At 37.3% G+C, this 16,757-nt stretch overlaps 2 protein-coding genes across 2 annotated transcripts; both read left to right on the top strand.

The window, feature by feature from the left end:
* The first annotated feature begins 7,228 nt into the window (after nucleotides 1-7,228).
* Nucleotides 7,229-11,731, top strand: sec11a (SEC11 homolog A, signal peptidase complex subunit). Its single transcript, XM_084719864.1, has 6 exons — nucleotides 7,229-7,411; nucleotides 7,885-7,994; nucleotides 9,020-9,169; nucleotides 9,417-9,536; nucleotides 11,092-11,149; nucleotides 11,284-11,731. Exons 1-6 carry the CDS (start codon nucleotides 7,361-7,363, stop codon nucleotides 11,332-11,334), a joined length of 540 nt encoding a protein of 179 aa, XP_084575990.1. The 5' UTR covers nucleotides 7,229-7,360; the 3' UTR covers nucleotides 11,335-11,731.
* A 3,050-nt stretch (nucleotides 11,732-14,781) lies between these two features.
* Nucleotides 14,782-16,409, top strand: nmbb (neuromedin Bb). The gene is made up of 3 exons (XM_084724715.1): nucleotides 14,782-15,598; nucleotides 15,812-15,999; nucleotides 16,105-16,409. Exons 1-3 carry the CDS (start codon nucleotides 15,433-15,435, stop codon nucleotides 16,156-16,158), a joined length of 408 nt encoding a protein of 135 aa, XP_084580841.1. The 5' UTR covers nucleotides 14,782-15,432; the 3' UTR covers nucleotides 16,159-16,409.
* Nucleotides 16,410-16,757: the final 348 nt, after the last annotated feature.

The following is a 16,757-nucleotide window of genomic DNA, read 5'->3' as shown; positions in this document are numbered from 1 at the left end:
CGTCAGTATGATAGGAGTTTTGGTCTTACAGCTGTCCAGTAAGTGCACCTCTAAAGAGAACTTAAGTGAAAAATAGGGGAGACTGGGTACAGACATATGACAGACACTTAGTTACTCAGAGACTATTTGAATTAGACCAACTGAATCTTTGTATATTAAACTTACATCTTTCTGCTAATTACTTGAACCATTTAAATATAATTACTATGGATGATAACTGAGGAAGAAGTCAGATGTTGCAACTGATTAAGTAGCATTTGTAACATTTGTACACTAAAGTTAGGCCTTTGTTCTATGCATAAACAAGCAAAACTCAATAACTGTTATTTTATATATATTACTGAATATTTAAATACTATTATAATGCCATCATAAACCAGTGCATATTTTCCGAGCAAAAGTTAATTAGTGAAATTTAATGTATTTTTACCATGTTGAAAGCATCCCCTGATCACGTTACAACTGTCCCCAGTGTGAGTCAAGATGAATTGAACAATTTGCAGTGCAAAAAAATTTTATTAAATGTTTACATGTATCTTCTTGTGTACCCCACAATGACTAGTTTATGTTGAAAAATTCTGTCGTGTGGTCTGTTTTGATATGGCTGCTTAGCTTAGGGACAGTTGCAACAACATGTTGCAACTCTTCCCACTCTATTAGCCATAACAGAACATTATGTGCTAGATAACGCTGACCTTTAAGTCAACAAAACAGTAACTCAAAGTCAGTAAGTTTTGATTAACTCATAGAAAAGGTCAGGACAGTGTGACAAAACTTATTAAACAAGTACTTTCATACCTCCAAAACAAGTTTTTTTCAAGCAGCAGCAGATGTTGAACGTGTTTTCTGTCTTTCTTGTAGGGAGAGGGTCTAACTGAGCATGTGCAGTATGAGTATCACTCTAGGAAGTATCTGACTGAAGGAATAAGACTTGTTGCAACCATCCCCTGTTGCAACTGTTCCCAGCCTACCCCTAACTGTTTAAGGCTATGATGAAATTACTTTTCAGCCTACACAGCATAAGCGTCTGCAGCAAAGTGCAATTAATTAGGCCTATGAATGATAGTAAGTTGAAAAGCAGTACAAGTAACACTTGCAATGTAGCACCATCAAGAATTACTGATAATGGCAGTCATAGACTTTCCACTGTTTTCATGTTTTAGGCAAAGGAAACAATTTTCTGTAACAATGAATACAAACCTTTATTGAACAGTAAATAGAACACAAACTGAATGACATTTGGCCCACGAGTATCACCAATTCATTAAGTTTCCCAACGTGTCCTGCTGCTGAACCTGACACACTCTATTCATCACTCTTTTCTCAAAGGGTGGGTGTATGTTTGGACCAGCCACACAGAAGTATTGTGGATGACGACTTGCAGAGGTAACAGACTGGATGGATGTAGTATAACTGAGGTGTGATAACAACATGAAGATTGGGCCTATCATGAAACAAGACACTTCTGCCATCTACTGTCAGTTCAATCACCGTACTGTTGATGAATACAAGCAAGATGACTGTTTACTTGCACTGTCAAATGGTCAAATCTGTTTTTATTTGACCAAACTCTCTTTGTGGACATATTGAGGTTAATTTTTAATTTATCTGGGAAACTGGCTTAACACATTTCACTGTCTATTTCATCTGTCAGTGTCTTCAAATGACTTTTTTTTGTCCACAACCCAAATATATTAAGTTAACTGTAATAGACACTAGAAAGAAACCAGCAAATATTCACATTTTAGAGGCTAAAATCAGAGAACTCAGACATTTTTATAAAAAAAATGAATGATTAATCTATTATCAAAATAGTTTGTGATTAATTTAATAATCAATTCATAATCAATTAATTGCTGCAGTTCTTGGCAACATAATAAAAATGACACACTAATCACAATACAAAAAACAAAATTTTAAGTGTTATCAGTGTATATAAAGGGTTATGCGCAAACTATCACTGAGTGGCAAATAAATGAAGAACTGATGTTATTTTTAAAATGAACTCAAACCATCTCTAAAATCACCATATTCACTTTGTAGGATAAGATTTCTTCACATTGTAGCTAAGAATCTTATTTGAAAAATCATATTTGTCTGAGAGGGGTAATTTCAGACAACGAGACATACCTTAATCCAAATGAGTTTTATTCCAAGGCGTAACAGAGAAAAAAATGAGCGAGGAGCGAAAATTACAGAGCAAAGATGCATTGGCACAGCTCTTCCTGCTGCACTGAGTAGCTCTGACGGCATGTTATAAAGAGCACTGGATCTCTCAAAGTAATCTCAGCATTAATACCCATGATAAGACACAGCAAATGAGAGAATTGTTAGTCTCCAACTGTAGAAATTTTGTGTGTACATTTAGGCCCTAAGTAATTGCCATTTCATTTAATAGGACATAATGTTGAGTTAATATGAAGATCTCACACTTGGAGAGCGTCTCTTTAGCACATTAAACACATTTGCAGCATTCAGTCTCACATTCAGGCTCACTGTGTGGCATCATGTAAAAATATGCTCACACAGGAAATCTGATTTGCATTTCATTTGGATAGTTCTGGCAGATCTCAGCAGCAACAGACAGTGACAAGAGCTGTACAAGGTTATAGCCAGATATAGAATAATATCTTTACATCCAGCAAGGCATTGATTTCAGATGCAAAATGAAAATGTACAGTGAGAAACATATCATTAAATAAAAAGGAAAACCAAAATAAAATAGGAACCGTGACTGATCCACCCTCTCACAAGGCTGCCTGTGATTCTGACCTCATATTGTTGTTCCTGACTGACCTCAATTACAATTGGCATGCCAGGGTAGTTGTGACCAGTTAGGGAGATTATATGAAAAGGATCACACGTCCCTAAATGCCACAGACTAGTTGGCATTTGAAAAAAGTTTTATCTCCGGTGCACCAAAAGTCGCAGGCTGCCACCGGTCGCAGTGCCAGTGCTGAGTTAATCTGCCATATCACAGCAAGCTTTTGCTGACTATGAAATAATGCCATTCTGATGCATATCTCACATTATTTCCTCTCACAGGGGGAACTTAAAGGCTACATCTGAATAAAATGAGTGTTGTCTCAATGCTGTATATGAATGGCTATGCCCATGATGTAGCGCTGTACAATAGGGCTGTGCAATCTCCCTTTCACATTCTGCGGAGGAGGAGGAGAGGATACCTGAAGAAACCACAACAGACATCAATGTGCTGCTGAATTAAAGAGAAATCTGTACAATTAAAGTGTGAGTGTGCTTCTCACAATACAAAACTGCTAGAACTGGGCCTTGGAGGTAAATTTTATGGATAAATTTTAGGAAATCACCAAACAATGCCCACAAAACAGAACTATTTAACATTCAGAAACAGGAAATACAATTTTGGCCACATCTAAATTCAAGTCCTAAAGACACACTACCATTCAAAGCACTAAAAACCCAAGAGGTGAACCCTGAATGAAGTCCCCTCAGTCAGCTAATGATGAAGTAAACCACGCTGTCAGAGACAAGAAACAGAAACTGATCCTCACCAAATATATGCTGAGTGACCACCAGCTGACCATAGAAACAGGACAAGACAGACAGACATGGCAGCCCAGACAGGAATGTATGTGTGGTCACAGCTCAAAAGGACAAATAAAAGCAGAGATGCACTTCCTCCTCCATTGTGAGATATTCTTTTCCACTATGGAGAAATATTAGCCTTTTGGCCAATTCTGACATATTTACAGTGATCTTTATTTATATTCACCATCCCTGGGAAATGAATTAATCAATTAATCTGAATTAATTAACCCCACACCACTTTCTCCTGTCTATCCTGACAACCAATCACTTAGCGGTTTTTGAGTAGTCGGCCCACGTTTCTTCCTTTATGAGAGTTAAAAGTCACGTGGTGATGTCTGAATGCTGCTGGGTGACAGAAAAGCTAAGTCAGTCCCCCAAAAAGCTCAAATATCTCGGGAACCAGCTGATCAATAATCTCCCTTCACAGGTGATCTCTGATTAACTTTGTTGGGAGGTGATTTAAACTCTTTGGGGTAAAAACTAAAGGGAACCACTAGAACTTTCCCACAGATCCTCATTTGAGTTGTTTTGGTGAGGAGGTGTTACTCTGGCCAAATGTTGAGATACCGAAGTGAACAAACTTTTTCTTTTTGCTGTTTATTGCTGAAGACCTGACAAGTGGTGTTTTTCTGTTGAACTCTTAAGAGTTTCACAGAATATTTATTTTGGACTTTACTGAAAATTACTTTCTCTCAGGTTAAATGTGATTTTTCATTGTCCTGTCAATACACTGATTTATACTGAACTGACTTGTGCTGCATTGTCACCCTGATTATTTGCTGTGATTATTTGTGTGCTGTTGGTCTGGTGGTTCATTTTTATGAAAATGGTTTATGCATCCATGTGACCTTTAAGCTCAGCAAGGCTCTGAGGTCAAATTCATATGGACCAAAAGGATATACAATATATGATAACAACACTGATAACAACAATAGAAAGTCAAATAAAGCAAATAACTAGCAGATATGGCTTGATAGAATGAATAACAACAAATAAGTAGCAAAGAAGTCTGCCAAGAAGTATATACAGCAACAATCAAAACAAAATGTAGAAGGGGTCAATTAAAAACACTGTACAACCACATCATCTAACAGACACTTAAAATGATGTACTGACACATCTAATTCAATTTTATTTCATGCACAAAAACAAACAAACTAAAAACTAATTTACCAAGCTTAGAATATAAATTCCTGTCTGTGTCTGATGACGAATGCATTTGGGTTTTAGAAGAGGAAGTGAGGTAGAAGGTTAAACTGCCAGGCAGTGCCTTCTGAACAGATATCACTCAGTGTTCTTTGGGGGAATATAGCTAAAAAAAATCAAACACAAGTCTTTAAAATCATTAGAATGGTTGGTATCTTTTCACAGTGACTGTCCTCGTCTTCACAGAGGATGACAGGATGCAGTTAAAAACAGCAGCAACCACAACTTCCTCTGTATATAGCATGACAAATGTATAGCCAAGATGTTAAGAGATCACGACAATCTAATGGAGTGTAAAGCAATCATAAACCAACTGTGAAATTGAGTTTTGCATACAGCATTCTCATTCTGTTGATTTATGCTTAGAATTAGCTTGTGTGGAGGTATGAATTGAGACAGCCGAAGTTGAGTTACATACTGCACTTCAAGGAATGCACACACAAAAAAACTAAAAATAACATGTTGAATGAAAAGAATAATTTGAGGCAAGAACCTGCAAAAGAGATGCATATACATTAATGAATAACTGACCACTGCAGCGTGTGGGAACTTGACAGCTGCTGTTATCCCGTAAGTGGATATACATGCATGCAGCACAGACGCAGCACATGTAACTAAAATGTTTTGTCAAAAAATTAGATCAGATTTTTTTTATTGATAACACAAAACTGTAAAGGATTTGAGGTAATTTTAAGTCCTTGGTTGGTTGGTGTGAAAGATTGAATAATCTGTACTTTATAAATGATGTTTGTATGACATATAGCCCTGCCATTATTGATGTGCGTGTGTGTCCCCAGGAAATCAATCTGTGATGCTGAAACACATTACATCAGGGGAAACAAAACATATCTCAGAAAACACACAGTCTCAGAACATATTGTAAAATCAACATGAGCTTTAAAACATGGGGGGGAAACACAATTAAGTATGAGTCATATTAATACTAACATAAACCTGACTGTTTAATGGTGGCTCAAACGTGTGTAATGTATGTTTTACTAATAATCCCCACAGGCTGAGTCAACAAGCAAAAAATGGCCAGTGGATTTCAGGTGTGCGGTCACTGATAATGTTATCATTTATTCAGGCAGAGCAACTTCCTGTAGGAAATTAGATGTGGCCCATGATAAAAGAAAGTAGTTAATAATTAGTGGTGATGAATGCATCTAACTTGTCAACTGAGATTTTCCTTTTTTGTGTGTTAGAATAATAAATTTTGATTGAGAGACTGTCCAAATGTTAATTATATGTGTTGTGGAAAGTAAAGGCACATAAAACCACTTGGAGCACTCTTTTATTTGCAGAGTAGAGTTTACCCACCTTTAAAAGCAGCCATTAATGTCTCATAAATTATTAATTCAGTGTTATTGTTTTTATTGGTAGTTGTTTGATTTAACAGAGTCATATGAACTATGTCATTGTCACTCATTGGAAGCCTTTTCTTGTATGACTCACAATTATAGAAGGAAATACACTACTCTGTTCATATTATGAATGTTTAACCAAAGCTTTGCTTTTTTTGAAAGCTGTTCTAATCAATGTTCTTATCAAAACAATGGCACAAGGGTCCAGGGTTTAACATTTATGTGGATTTATTGACAGAATATAGGAGAAATGGAATATAATATTTGTAAGTAAATTTTCATTGGTGTATAATCACATGAAAATAAAAATTGTTGTGTTTTCTTTACCTTAGAATGAGCTGTCTATGGGCTGCAGGTCCTCTTCATGTTGCACTGCCATGCAAAATCCTGTAGCCCTGTCTTTAAGACAGGGTCACATTTTTGAAGAAGCTTAATTTATAGTTTTTTAAAATAAAAACAATGGCTCAAAGGGCTGACAAACAAACCCTGAGAGAATTATAACCTGACTGCAGTTTTCCTCAGCTCTGCAGACTGAAACAGACTTTCAGTTGATTGTTTAAATTTGCAGACAAATTAATATGAAGGAAAAGGTATAATGTAGCTGCCAGGGTTTGCAAAAGCTTTGGCAGGCATGGCTTCAATCTGCAAAATATATTGAGGGTTTTTGACTGTTACTCTTTAATTATCTTGGGAAAATATATTTTAAAAGCTCAGACTCAATCAATCAATCAATCAATCAATCAATCAATCAATCTATCTATCTATCTATCTATCTATCTATCTATCTATCTATCTATCTATCTATCTATCTATCTAACTAACTAACTAACTAACTAACACAATATAAATAGTTCACAGCCTATACTGTTTCATTTAGGATGCAATAATAATTGTCCTCCAGCTGTTTCACATTTTTGTTCGTATTTAAATGTAACCCTTTCATGAATAACATTTTGGCTCTTGTAAACCGCTGTAAAACACTGCTGAACACCAACAAACGGTTCCACTTCAGTGTTGTAGTTTTGGAAAGTCCCTGAGCTCTCTCTCGTATCCTGAACTGACACCTCAACACAGCGCTCACAGGAGGCGGGACTTCCGGTCCAGCGCACCCGGAAGATTCAGATACAAGTTTCTCTGCTCAACCGTGCATCCATATGCTCGTTACTTTAAACGTTTTAATGTGATTTAGGTGCTTTTTCTACCCAGTAGTGTTTGCAACAATGTTATCTATAGACTTTCTTGACGATGTTCGTCGCATGAATAAGCGGCAGGTAGGTGCCAGAGCTTTAGTTTCCTCTGATGTTACGACCGCCTCTTTGTATTGTAGAGCTAACGTTAACTAGCCGTCGACCGCTTTTTAAATCTGCAGCCAGTGTGTCACTTGTTAGCAACACAGAAAGTGAACTGTTTTATGCACCTGTGTCTTTCAAAATGCCCCCTTTGTACTGCAGCGTCAAAGACACATAGAAACCTTGTTCAAACAACAGTCATGGCTTAAGTGTAGCTAGCTGTTTTCTTCATTTTACCACACAATTGTCATGGCATGGTTAGCTAAAATCTAACACCAGATGTGCTTACCAATGAATTACCAGTGAATTTACTGTTATCTCAGCATACGGTGCAAAAATCTAAATTTTAATCAAATATTATGTTGGTCTCTAGTTTATACCTTGAATTGTCTTATTTATAGCTGTATAGGCACACACATGTTTTTAAAGTATTAATGTTCCTTTTCTGTTTGCAGCTCTATTACCAGGTGCTGAACTTTGGTATGATTGTTTCCTCGGCGCTGATGATCTGGAAGGGACTGATGGTTGTCACTGGCAGTGAGAGTCCAATTGTTGTTGTTCTCAGGTAAGTCAGTCACATTTATTGGGATTTTGAGTCATGTTCTGCCTAAATTTAGCATCTCTAACTTGTGAGAGCAGAATAGGACAATGAGTTATTAACATATGGTTGGTTGGTTTCATGCTTCAGGTTTGTACCCCAACAGTAGTCATATGGTTTTAGAGTGGTTCATTAAATTAGGATTATCTCATGGATTTCCCTTTGTCATTTTCCCATATCTTTACATCTTCACTCTGTACTTTATCGCTCTGCCTACTGTCCATAATTTAAATGGCAATGGAAGTGAGGGTCACATAACCCCTCAGTCTGAATTAAACTGAGTTTAAGTGTGCATTTTAGTCCATACATACCATACCATAATCGCCACCTTAATCAGGTAAAATCAAAAGGGGGGGATCCCTCTTCCTGGATGGAAGAACAATTCAATAGAGGACTGAAAATACTTAAAACTCAAACAGAAGTGCATACAAGTTATCTTTGCAAAATCCTTTTATTTATTTTGTGAAAGTTTGTGTACCTAATTTACTTTGAAAATTAGTTTTTTGAAGCTGTGTGATAATTACTCCTCTCAGACATGCCTATTGGTATTATATGGTATTGGGTTGGGAACAGTAACAATGTACACAAAAATGAGTTACTGCTGAGGTTGTGGCATGCAACTCCCTGTAAGTATTTTTCCTACCAAATGATAGTTCAGTAAAGTCATCATTTTGACTGAAATGTATTTAATTTTATTATATAATATTACCTTTAATTTCAAGTGTTGCAAACAGCACAATCCCAGTGTAACCACTGGTAGGTAGAAATGACCATGGATTTTCTGATGCAGTTGGTCTTTTGGTCCTAATCTGTGGCATGTAATGGTGAGCATGGTGAGTCATGCTGAAAGTTGTTGGCAATACTACAGTAATAAAAAACATTGCAGCTACAAGTTGTGGATTATGTTTGTGACATAGCATATCATTAAGTGTTCTATTTAAGTCATCTAAATGGTACTAAGTATGGTTATGTGTGTCTACCATTCTTTTCAGTGGTAGTATGGAGCCAGCTTTCCACAGAGGAGACCTGCTGTTTCTGACCAACCGGGTAGAGGACCCCATCAGAGTCGGAGAGATTGTCGTCTTCAGGATAGAAGGCAGAGAGATCCCAATAGTACACAGAGTACTAAAGATCCATGAAAAGTATGAATGCACATTTTATTAGCATTGTTGTCCTTGATTAAATTGAACTTTCAGTATCACTGAGACCCATGCCTGACATAACAACCCTGAGAGTGTCATTCATAGAGGTAAACTGTATATAAAGGGTATCTAAAAATGCATCTGTGATATTTCACACTTACCATGTGTCCTCATCTAGACAGATGTATTGAAAAAGAGGTGTTTGCTCACATTGTGGTCTAAAGTCACTCTGATACTTTGTCCACAGGGAAAATGGAGACATTAAGTTCTTGACCAAAGGTGACAACAATGCAGTGGATGACAGAGGACTGTACAAGCAGGGCCAACACTGGCTGGAGAAAAAAGATGTGGTGGGGCGAGCTAGGGGGTGAGTACCTTGTTGGAGAAATTCTATAATAGCATAGATTTCTTAATAGGACGGGTAACTTCATCTGTTTTATAGAACCAATCACATTTGTTTACAGTGACTTCTAGGCAGAAAACCCCTGTGTAACTTACATATGATTTCAGTGCAGCAACATGTTGAATGTCTTTTTTCATGTGTTATTTCAAAGCAAATATCTCATGAATCTAAAATGGATTCTTTATACTTTTACTAACATTAAGTTGAGGCACAGTTTACCTGTTGGGCCACGGACTTAACGAAATGGACGGTTGAGTTTACCCAAAACTAGCAGTTTTACTATCTTCAGAACAAATCAGGCATTGCAGTGATTTGCACAGGGTTGTGTGACGATGTGGGGGTTAGGGCATGGTTCTTTATGCTTTGAATATAACCACTGTTAAACAACTAAAAATTTGTTTTACAGATTTTACTTTGCAATTCAAATCAACTGCTATCATGACATTAATGTGATTCAGTCTATAGTAGTGGCCACAAGTATTATGTTTTTTTCCTCAAAACTGGCAGACACTTGCAACCAATTCAAGTTTGAAACATCTAACAGAGATTATGAATTATTCAATAGTCTACAGGGGCTAAATACAACAATGTGTCACTAAGGCATAAAAGCAACACTTGTACAATCTAGTTGAATTTAGTATGATAGCCCTGTTTGTCTTTGATTGGAGACAGACAGACAAGTTCATATGAAGAAAGGAAACTCATGGTTGCATCATCCTCATCATAAGTGCTTGTCCAGATGTATGAGAGGGATAATGTAGAGACCGCCATGTCCAAACAAAGAGCGTGACTCCGTAACTGTGCTCTGGTTCTCTATTTTAGAGACAAAATCACGCCTTTGCCTTATAAGGTGCTCTGCATGATCCGCTATTAGAGCAAAACTGGACAAAAGATCGCGGTCAACAGAAAATAAGGACTCTCAAATTGTCCTCTCTCTAACACACACCAAACTAATAAACAACTGATGTGTCCCGTTGGCACACACTCATGTAGACCCACAATTACCATCAGTGACTGAGTGACAGGCGTGCAACTCAAATACACCAATTGCTTCCACAGATAAAGACATTGAACACTTGGGTTTGTTTCGTTCATCCCAAAAACATTTCTTCTAATTATATATCATAATTCTATTTTTAGGTCCAGTATGTAAGATTAACATTAATTTAATATGAATCACCTGAAAATAAGAATCTTGCCTTTTCGTTACCTCAGAATGAGCCCTTTATAGCTATAGAGGGTGCAGGTCTTCTCTGTAGGCTGCCATGTTTCTGTTGTAGCTGTTTCTGTTGTTGTCTGCCAGCTCATCGTTAGTTATTTTAACTGTCTTGCCTTCATTTCTGCTTACTTAGGCATCATTCATTTCTGCTTCTGCTGTGTTGTCTTGATTGCATCCCTTACACTAACAAAACTCAGAAAAGTTTTCAATTTGTGTACCGTAGGAAATGTTATCGGTTACAAACTGACATATTAAATATCAATGAAATTTCCCGCCTGTAAGCATTTCTATCACCTCCAGGTTTGTGCCATACATTGGAATTGTCACCATCCTCATGAATGATTACCCCAAGTTCAAAGTAAGTTGGTTGACACTATTGTCGTTTTCCCAGTTGACAAGATTTTCTTCATTTTTAAGCTTCAAAATGAACATCTAATTTGTTGAATTTGTATGAATATCCAATTTGTTGAGTCTCCTGTTTCCATCCTGCAGTATGCTGTTCTCTTTCTGCTGGGTCTCTTTGTGTTGGTCCATCGGGAGTGAGGTCCCCAAACTTCAGGACTCAAGAAGGATAAACTACGTCCAGGAAACCTCAAGTCATGCCTTTCAAAACAGAATTAAGTTAGACTTTGTCAAAATCCAACTGGCTCTTTTGTACCATTTGTTTGAACATTTTGTAGAAATGTGGATAGGGTGTTTACATTTGAAAAAAAAATCCAAGCTTTAAAATATTTTTGTGAGGGAACTAGGCTAGATTTAGTTTGAAACTAATCTTTATTTGTAATTCCTCAGAATGTGAAAGAGCATTCATCGAGATAAATTAAGTCTTGTTTCTTTCCTGTTGAATCATTGTCTTTGAAAAAGATATGTGAAGTATTTTATGACAACTGAATATGAATGATATTAAATATGAAATCTGGTTACCATCCACTATGAATTATTTCAAGTCTTGTCTCATTTTCTTTTGGCCCCTGGTCTGCCCTGCAGTCGTCCACCACTGAGAAGAATTAAAGACATTTTTCTTGTGATGGAGCAGTAGTGATCTGAAAATGTAGAACACATGTCACAAGTGGACTTATTGTGTCTACTTCTGTTTTTATTCATATACAAAATCAAATTAATTCACATAAAAGTATCTGTTAGTAGTTGTGAACAATGAGCAATATCTGTTCTGGAAATCTCTTTGAAAGACATTGTTTATATTTCTATCACTGTTAAAGAGAAAGCTACATTAAATGGCCCTTTAAATCATTGTTACTGATCATTTTAAGTGTTGAGCAAAGTTTTTTTCATACAAGAATCAGTATTAAAAGGTTCTTTGAAATAAGCAACATATGACCTAGGGCAGACCTTTTGCTGCTCTAACTGTTTTCATTTAGAAATTATCCAAATATTCTATGAAACCAGTATCAAACTCTGTCAAATGAGAATGCAGAATTTGCAGATTTGCAGCTGAAGTTATTTGTTGTCCACACATTTTCTTGTATATTAAATGGCGTAGTGGCTTGTTTGATAACTTTCTTATTTATAAAGGTCACTGAAGTGGGACACAGGCTGTGCCTCTGTTGAAGTGGGCTGAGCTTTTCATTAGTGCTTTGACTGTTCACCTTCTTGCCGTTCTCTTTATTTTACCACTGTACACACTCAAGTGTTCTTGAAATCAAGGTGAATTTGACTGCAGCCATGCGACAGTGGCACGTAATCATACAGTAATATGGATCGACGTAATCTCAGTATGGAGCCACTTGAAACTCTATTGAGGTTTGAACTTTGATTTAAATTGAAGGTATTTGGCCGCCTTCCTCATTAGACCTTGAAGACCTTGACTGTGTTGGCTATTACCTCTGCGCTATTTACCACTGTTATTTTCACCTGCTGTCACAAAAAAAATAGGTTTCAGTTGTCACCATTATTTTTTTTTTTCTTTTTTTTCATCTCAGTAGGCTTAGAGCAGTGTCCTTTAAAATGTGACTTTTAGATAAACTTGGTATGGGTCAGTCATTGTTACAGTGTTAATTGTAAAATGAGCATGAGCCTCTCTACATGATGAGTCAATGAGGGGACAAAGCACTCTTAAGGTGCAGACTAGAACTATATGGGGTTCTCCAGCTTGTCCCCATAGGACAACCCCTCTCGGGGGTCCTACGTAAAACTTAAAGACTGTATATACAGAAATGAATCACATAAATGCTCACAGGAACAGGGACGTGTACAAGAGCTGCACTGTATGCAAGATACATCTAACTATACCATTTATGGATCATTACAAATACACAGTCACACAGTGAGAACAATTGTAATATAAATAATGTATGGTACATAGAAATCAAATAATTTGATGCATCAAGATGCATCAATAATCATTTTATAATCACACTGAAACCTCTCCCAGCCTTTTGGGATATCTTTTAAAATAAGCGTGCAGCACCAAGTATTGTGGTATAAGCGGGCCCTTGATCAATGAATCAATTATTTTGAGCCTGAGGTACAGATACCTCTCACATCTGTTCAGGAATGTGCAGTGTTGTGTAAAACTGCGGTTGTCTCAGTTCATCTAATCTGTGAACTCCGTGAGAGTGATGTCCTGACGGTCAGACACTATTCTAATTAGACTGACATTCAGCTGTGCAGAATGTCTAAAATCACAACTATGTGTGTGTGAATGCCAAAGGTTATGAAAAGAGCAAGACACAAGCTGCAGCCCCTCCACTAAACTTGCAACTTTAGCACCCTGAAGTGACAAAGAGGCCGTCTGTCTTATCAGCTCTAAATTAGCAGAGAGAATCAGCAGGTTCTCCTGTCCTCAGAGGACTGATGATGATCACAGCAGCATGCTGCAACTGGCCAAATGTCATGTTGCTCATTCTAAGGGGGCCAGGCCTGGCCGTGAGAGCTGTGGGTAGGTGGGGGGGGTAGAGACACCTGGGAAATTACTATATGTGTTGCCATATTAGCTGTCACCTCTGTCATTTTCATCTGGTCACACCATTTACAGCAACAGTGCACAACCTCCAAGACATTATTTTAGTGCCAGTTTGTGGAGCTTTTATTAATGGTTGCAATTGTGCTATGATGTTTAATTGGTTTAATATGAACTGTAGGAGCAGGAACAATGTATTTAGGGGACTTTTTGTCAAAGAAATATAGATATAGATTAGACTGTGGATGGTTGCAACTGGGGACGGTTGCAACAAGGCATTTTTCTCCAATCAGCATGATAACCATACTGGACATGCTCAGTTTGGCCGTCTCACCACCAAGAGGACAGATGACACAATCAACATGTGCTGCTGCATTTATTGAAAAAAATAATAATAATAATAACAACAACAACTTATTTTCAAGTTGTGAAGTATTTTTTTCATGACCTGTATTTTTTGTCACACTGTCCTGACCTTTTGTATGAATGAATAAACCTTACTGAGTTTGAATCCTTGTTTTGTTGACTTCTAAGTGATATTTTTAGCATCTGTCAAGGTGAGTGTGTCTAACTACCACATAATACATAAATTTATTTATACAATAAATACATATTTAATAAAAGGTTGTTGCATTGCAAATCGTTCTATTCTTGCTGTCTTACACTGAAATAAAGAGATTGAATAGCATCTGTAACTTCTGCACATCAACTCAAGGTAGACCTAATTTCTACACATAAACCCACAAAACACACTGAAGTGTACAAATATTATAAATAAATATTACTACAACATGATTTTAAGACAATGCACATTTTTACAATACTAGCTTTGATTGTGTTGCAAGTGTCCACAGGGTTGGAGTCACCTGAAGTGTCTGACTTCTTCTTCCATTGAAATGAATATTGTGAATGAAATGTGGTATGTAATTATCTCTTAATGGTATTGTAATAAGGGGAATGAGCAGACTTATGTAAGTTTAATATAAAGATTTGTTTGGTGTAATCCAAATAGTCTCTGAGAAACTGAGAGAACTGCATGTGTTGCACCGTCCCCAGTCTCCCCTACTGTTTATGTCCTGAAAATAATTTCAACCTTTAATGAGAAAAAAAAATCGACCCCTTTACTTATAGTTTAATTTATACTTTATTTTACTAGGAATATTTCATTGAGATACACTTTTTTTTTTGCCAGGGAGTCTTGATCAAGCTGGGAAACAAAATAAAATGTTTCGTATAAACGCACTGACAGAAATGAAATACAAAACATATGTAGCTACATAACCAAACCAAACAAACAAACCAAAAAAAAAAAAAAACATACCAAAAGACACACACACAAACAGACATAAAACACAGATGGATTAATCAGTCAGCCCGCACTGAACATTACCACACTGATTTACTGCTGCTCATCTATTTGTGTGACTGAAAAAAAAATGTTTTTTTCAGCAAACATTCTCATCTGCCCTGAGTTCAAGATGAATCGTATGGTGCGTAAAAGATGCGCACCCAGAGGCGCGGTCCAGCAAAACCTTGTCAATGACTAAGTGGGCTAAATTTCCATTTTTGCAGCTGGATGAGTAAAAAGTCCACGCAATATAAACAGAGCCCACCCTCCTCAGGAAAGCCTATAAAAGCGGGATGCGTCTGAGCAATCCACGACCAGCAGAAGACACTTGGAAATTTGCGCCCTGGAGAACAGCTCGCCACTCCGCGCTGAGATGAGAGGGTTCACACTGAATAATGTTTGCCATTGTGGCTTATTTACTTCACTCGTCTTCTTTTCTTTCATGTCTTTTACCGCTTCAGTCAGTTTCGACCTGACTGAGCTTAGGAATAAAGTTGCAAAAATTAAGGTGAATCCAAGAGGCAATCTTTGGGCTACAGGTAAGTCATCTTCTGATAAAACAACTAAGGACCAGTCGGTTGTGTTTGCGCTGGATGGAATCTAATTAATCTAATTTCATATATTTTCTACATGTAATAAATGCATTTTTCATCATTTTCTGCTTCTAACCATGTTGAATTTGTCATGCTCCTTCAAGGTTTGTCTCTCCTTTAATTTATAGCATATTAACGAACATTTTCATTGATTTTCAGGACATTTCATGGGTAAGAAGAGCGTGATGGACACCCCCCTGCTGCCTTCAGCGGAGGGACAGGGCGTTGATGCGCTGGAAGTCACCCTGCCAGCGGAGCAGAGCGCCCTCGGGGAGCTTTTCCAAGAGTTCCTGCGGGTGGCGTTGCAAGCGCAGGTGGATACACAAGAGAGCCGCTCGAAAGATCAGGTGAGTAACGCTGAAGTCCAAAACATTTTTTTCCTTTTTCTCTTTGCGCACAAAAATGATCCAAACGAGGCTCTTTAATGTGATATTATGAACTCTCTGTTTCAGGACGCGGACCTGTTGATGAAGATTTTAGAAAGCTACATCCAAAGCAGAAAGTGATGAACACCTGGCACGCATGAACACGGGTCCGATGTCCTCTGGCCTCATCTGGATTTAAATCAACGAATTAGACTCAGCCTACAGTCTCCTGCTCATCATGATTGTAATTTATTGTAACTGTCATATTAGCCTACAGATCATGTGCCATTTGCAATACACGTAATGTTTTTTTTTTCAATTTGTTTTGATGATGATATTTCACACTGTCTTGTTGTTTCAAGTTATTTATATTAAATAAAATAATTATTTGCATTGCTGTGACTCTGGGAGATAAATTAAGATACACTGACCCTGTCGTTCTGGCTACACCACTGGGCTTCCTCTATTTGTCTCAGATTATGGAGAAAAGACTTTATTGAAAATGTCTAGAGCCACTTTAGTGAGAAATATGACTCATTCTTTGCTTGCATTTTACTCTGGCCTCTAAATGACTATATCCTGGTCCAGGCTTTACAATATAAAAACTTTTATACTGAGTTTGCCCCTTCATTTTTTTTCCACAGGGGTCTTTGACCTTCACTGTCCTTATTTATAGGCCCAACACAAACTGCTGATTGTTCAGCGTGAGCAAGAATTTTTTTTCTCCCTTTTGTGCCAAA

Source organism: Lutjanus erythropterus, chromosome 1 (genome assembly GCF_056507025.1).
Source record: "Lutjanus erythropterus isolate fLutEry1 chromosome 1, fLutEry1.hap2, whole genome shotgun sequence".
In the NCBI taxonomy this organism is placed as follows: domain Eukaryota; kingdom Metazoa; phylum Chordata; class Actinopteri; order Lutjaniformes; family Lutjanidae; genus Lutjanus; species Lutjanus erythropterus.
This window is presented reverse-complemented; position numbering and strand designations above follow the sequence as displayed.

Excerpts from the sequence above, each read along its gene's own strand:
- sec11a (XM_084719864.1), top strand. The coding sequence starts at position 7,361 with ATGTTATCTATAGACTTTCTTGACGATGTTCGTCGCATGAATAAGCGG. Across the intron at positions 7,412-7,884 it reads GTCGCATGAATAAGCGGCAG|CTCTATTACCAGGTGCTGAA; the intron begins GTAGGTGCCAGA and ends TTCTGTTTGCAG. Across the intron at positions 11,150-11,283 it reads ATGATTACCCCAAGTTCAAA|TATGCTGTTCTCTTTCTGCT; the intron begins GTAAGTTGGTTG and ends TCCATCCTGCAG.
- nmbb (XM_084724715.1), top strand. The coding sequence starts at position 15,433 with ATGAGAGGGTTCACACTGAATAATGTTTGCCATTGTGGCTTATTTACT. Across the intron at positions 15,599-15,811 it reads AGGCAATCTTTGGGCTACAG|GACATTTCATGGGTAAGAAG; the intron begins GTAAGTCATCTT and ends ATTGATTTTCAG. Across the intron at positions 16,000-16,104 it reads AGAGCCGCTCGAAAGATCAG|GACGCGGACCTGTTGATGAA; the intron begins GTGAGTAACGCT and ends TCTCTGTTTCAG.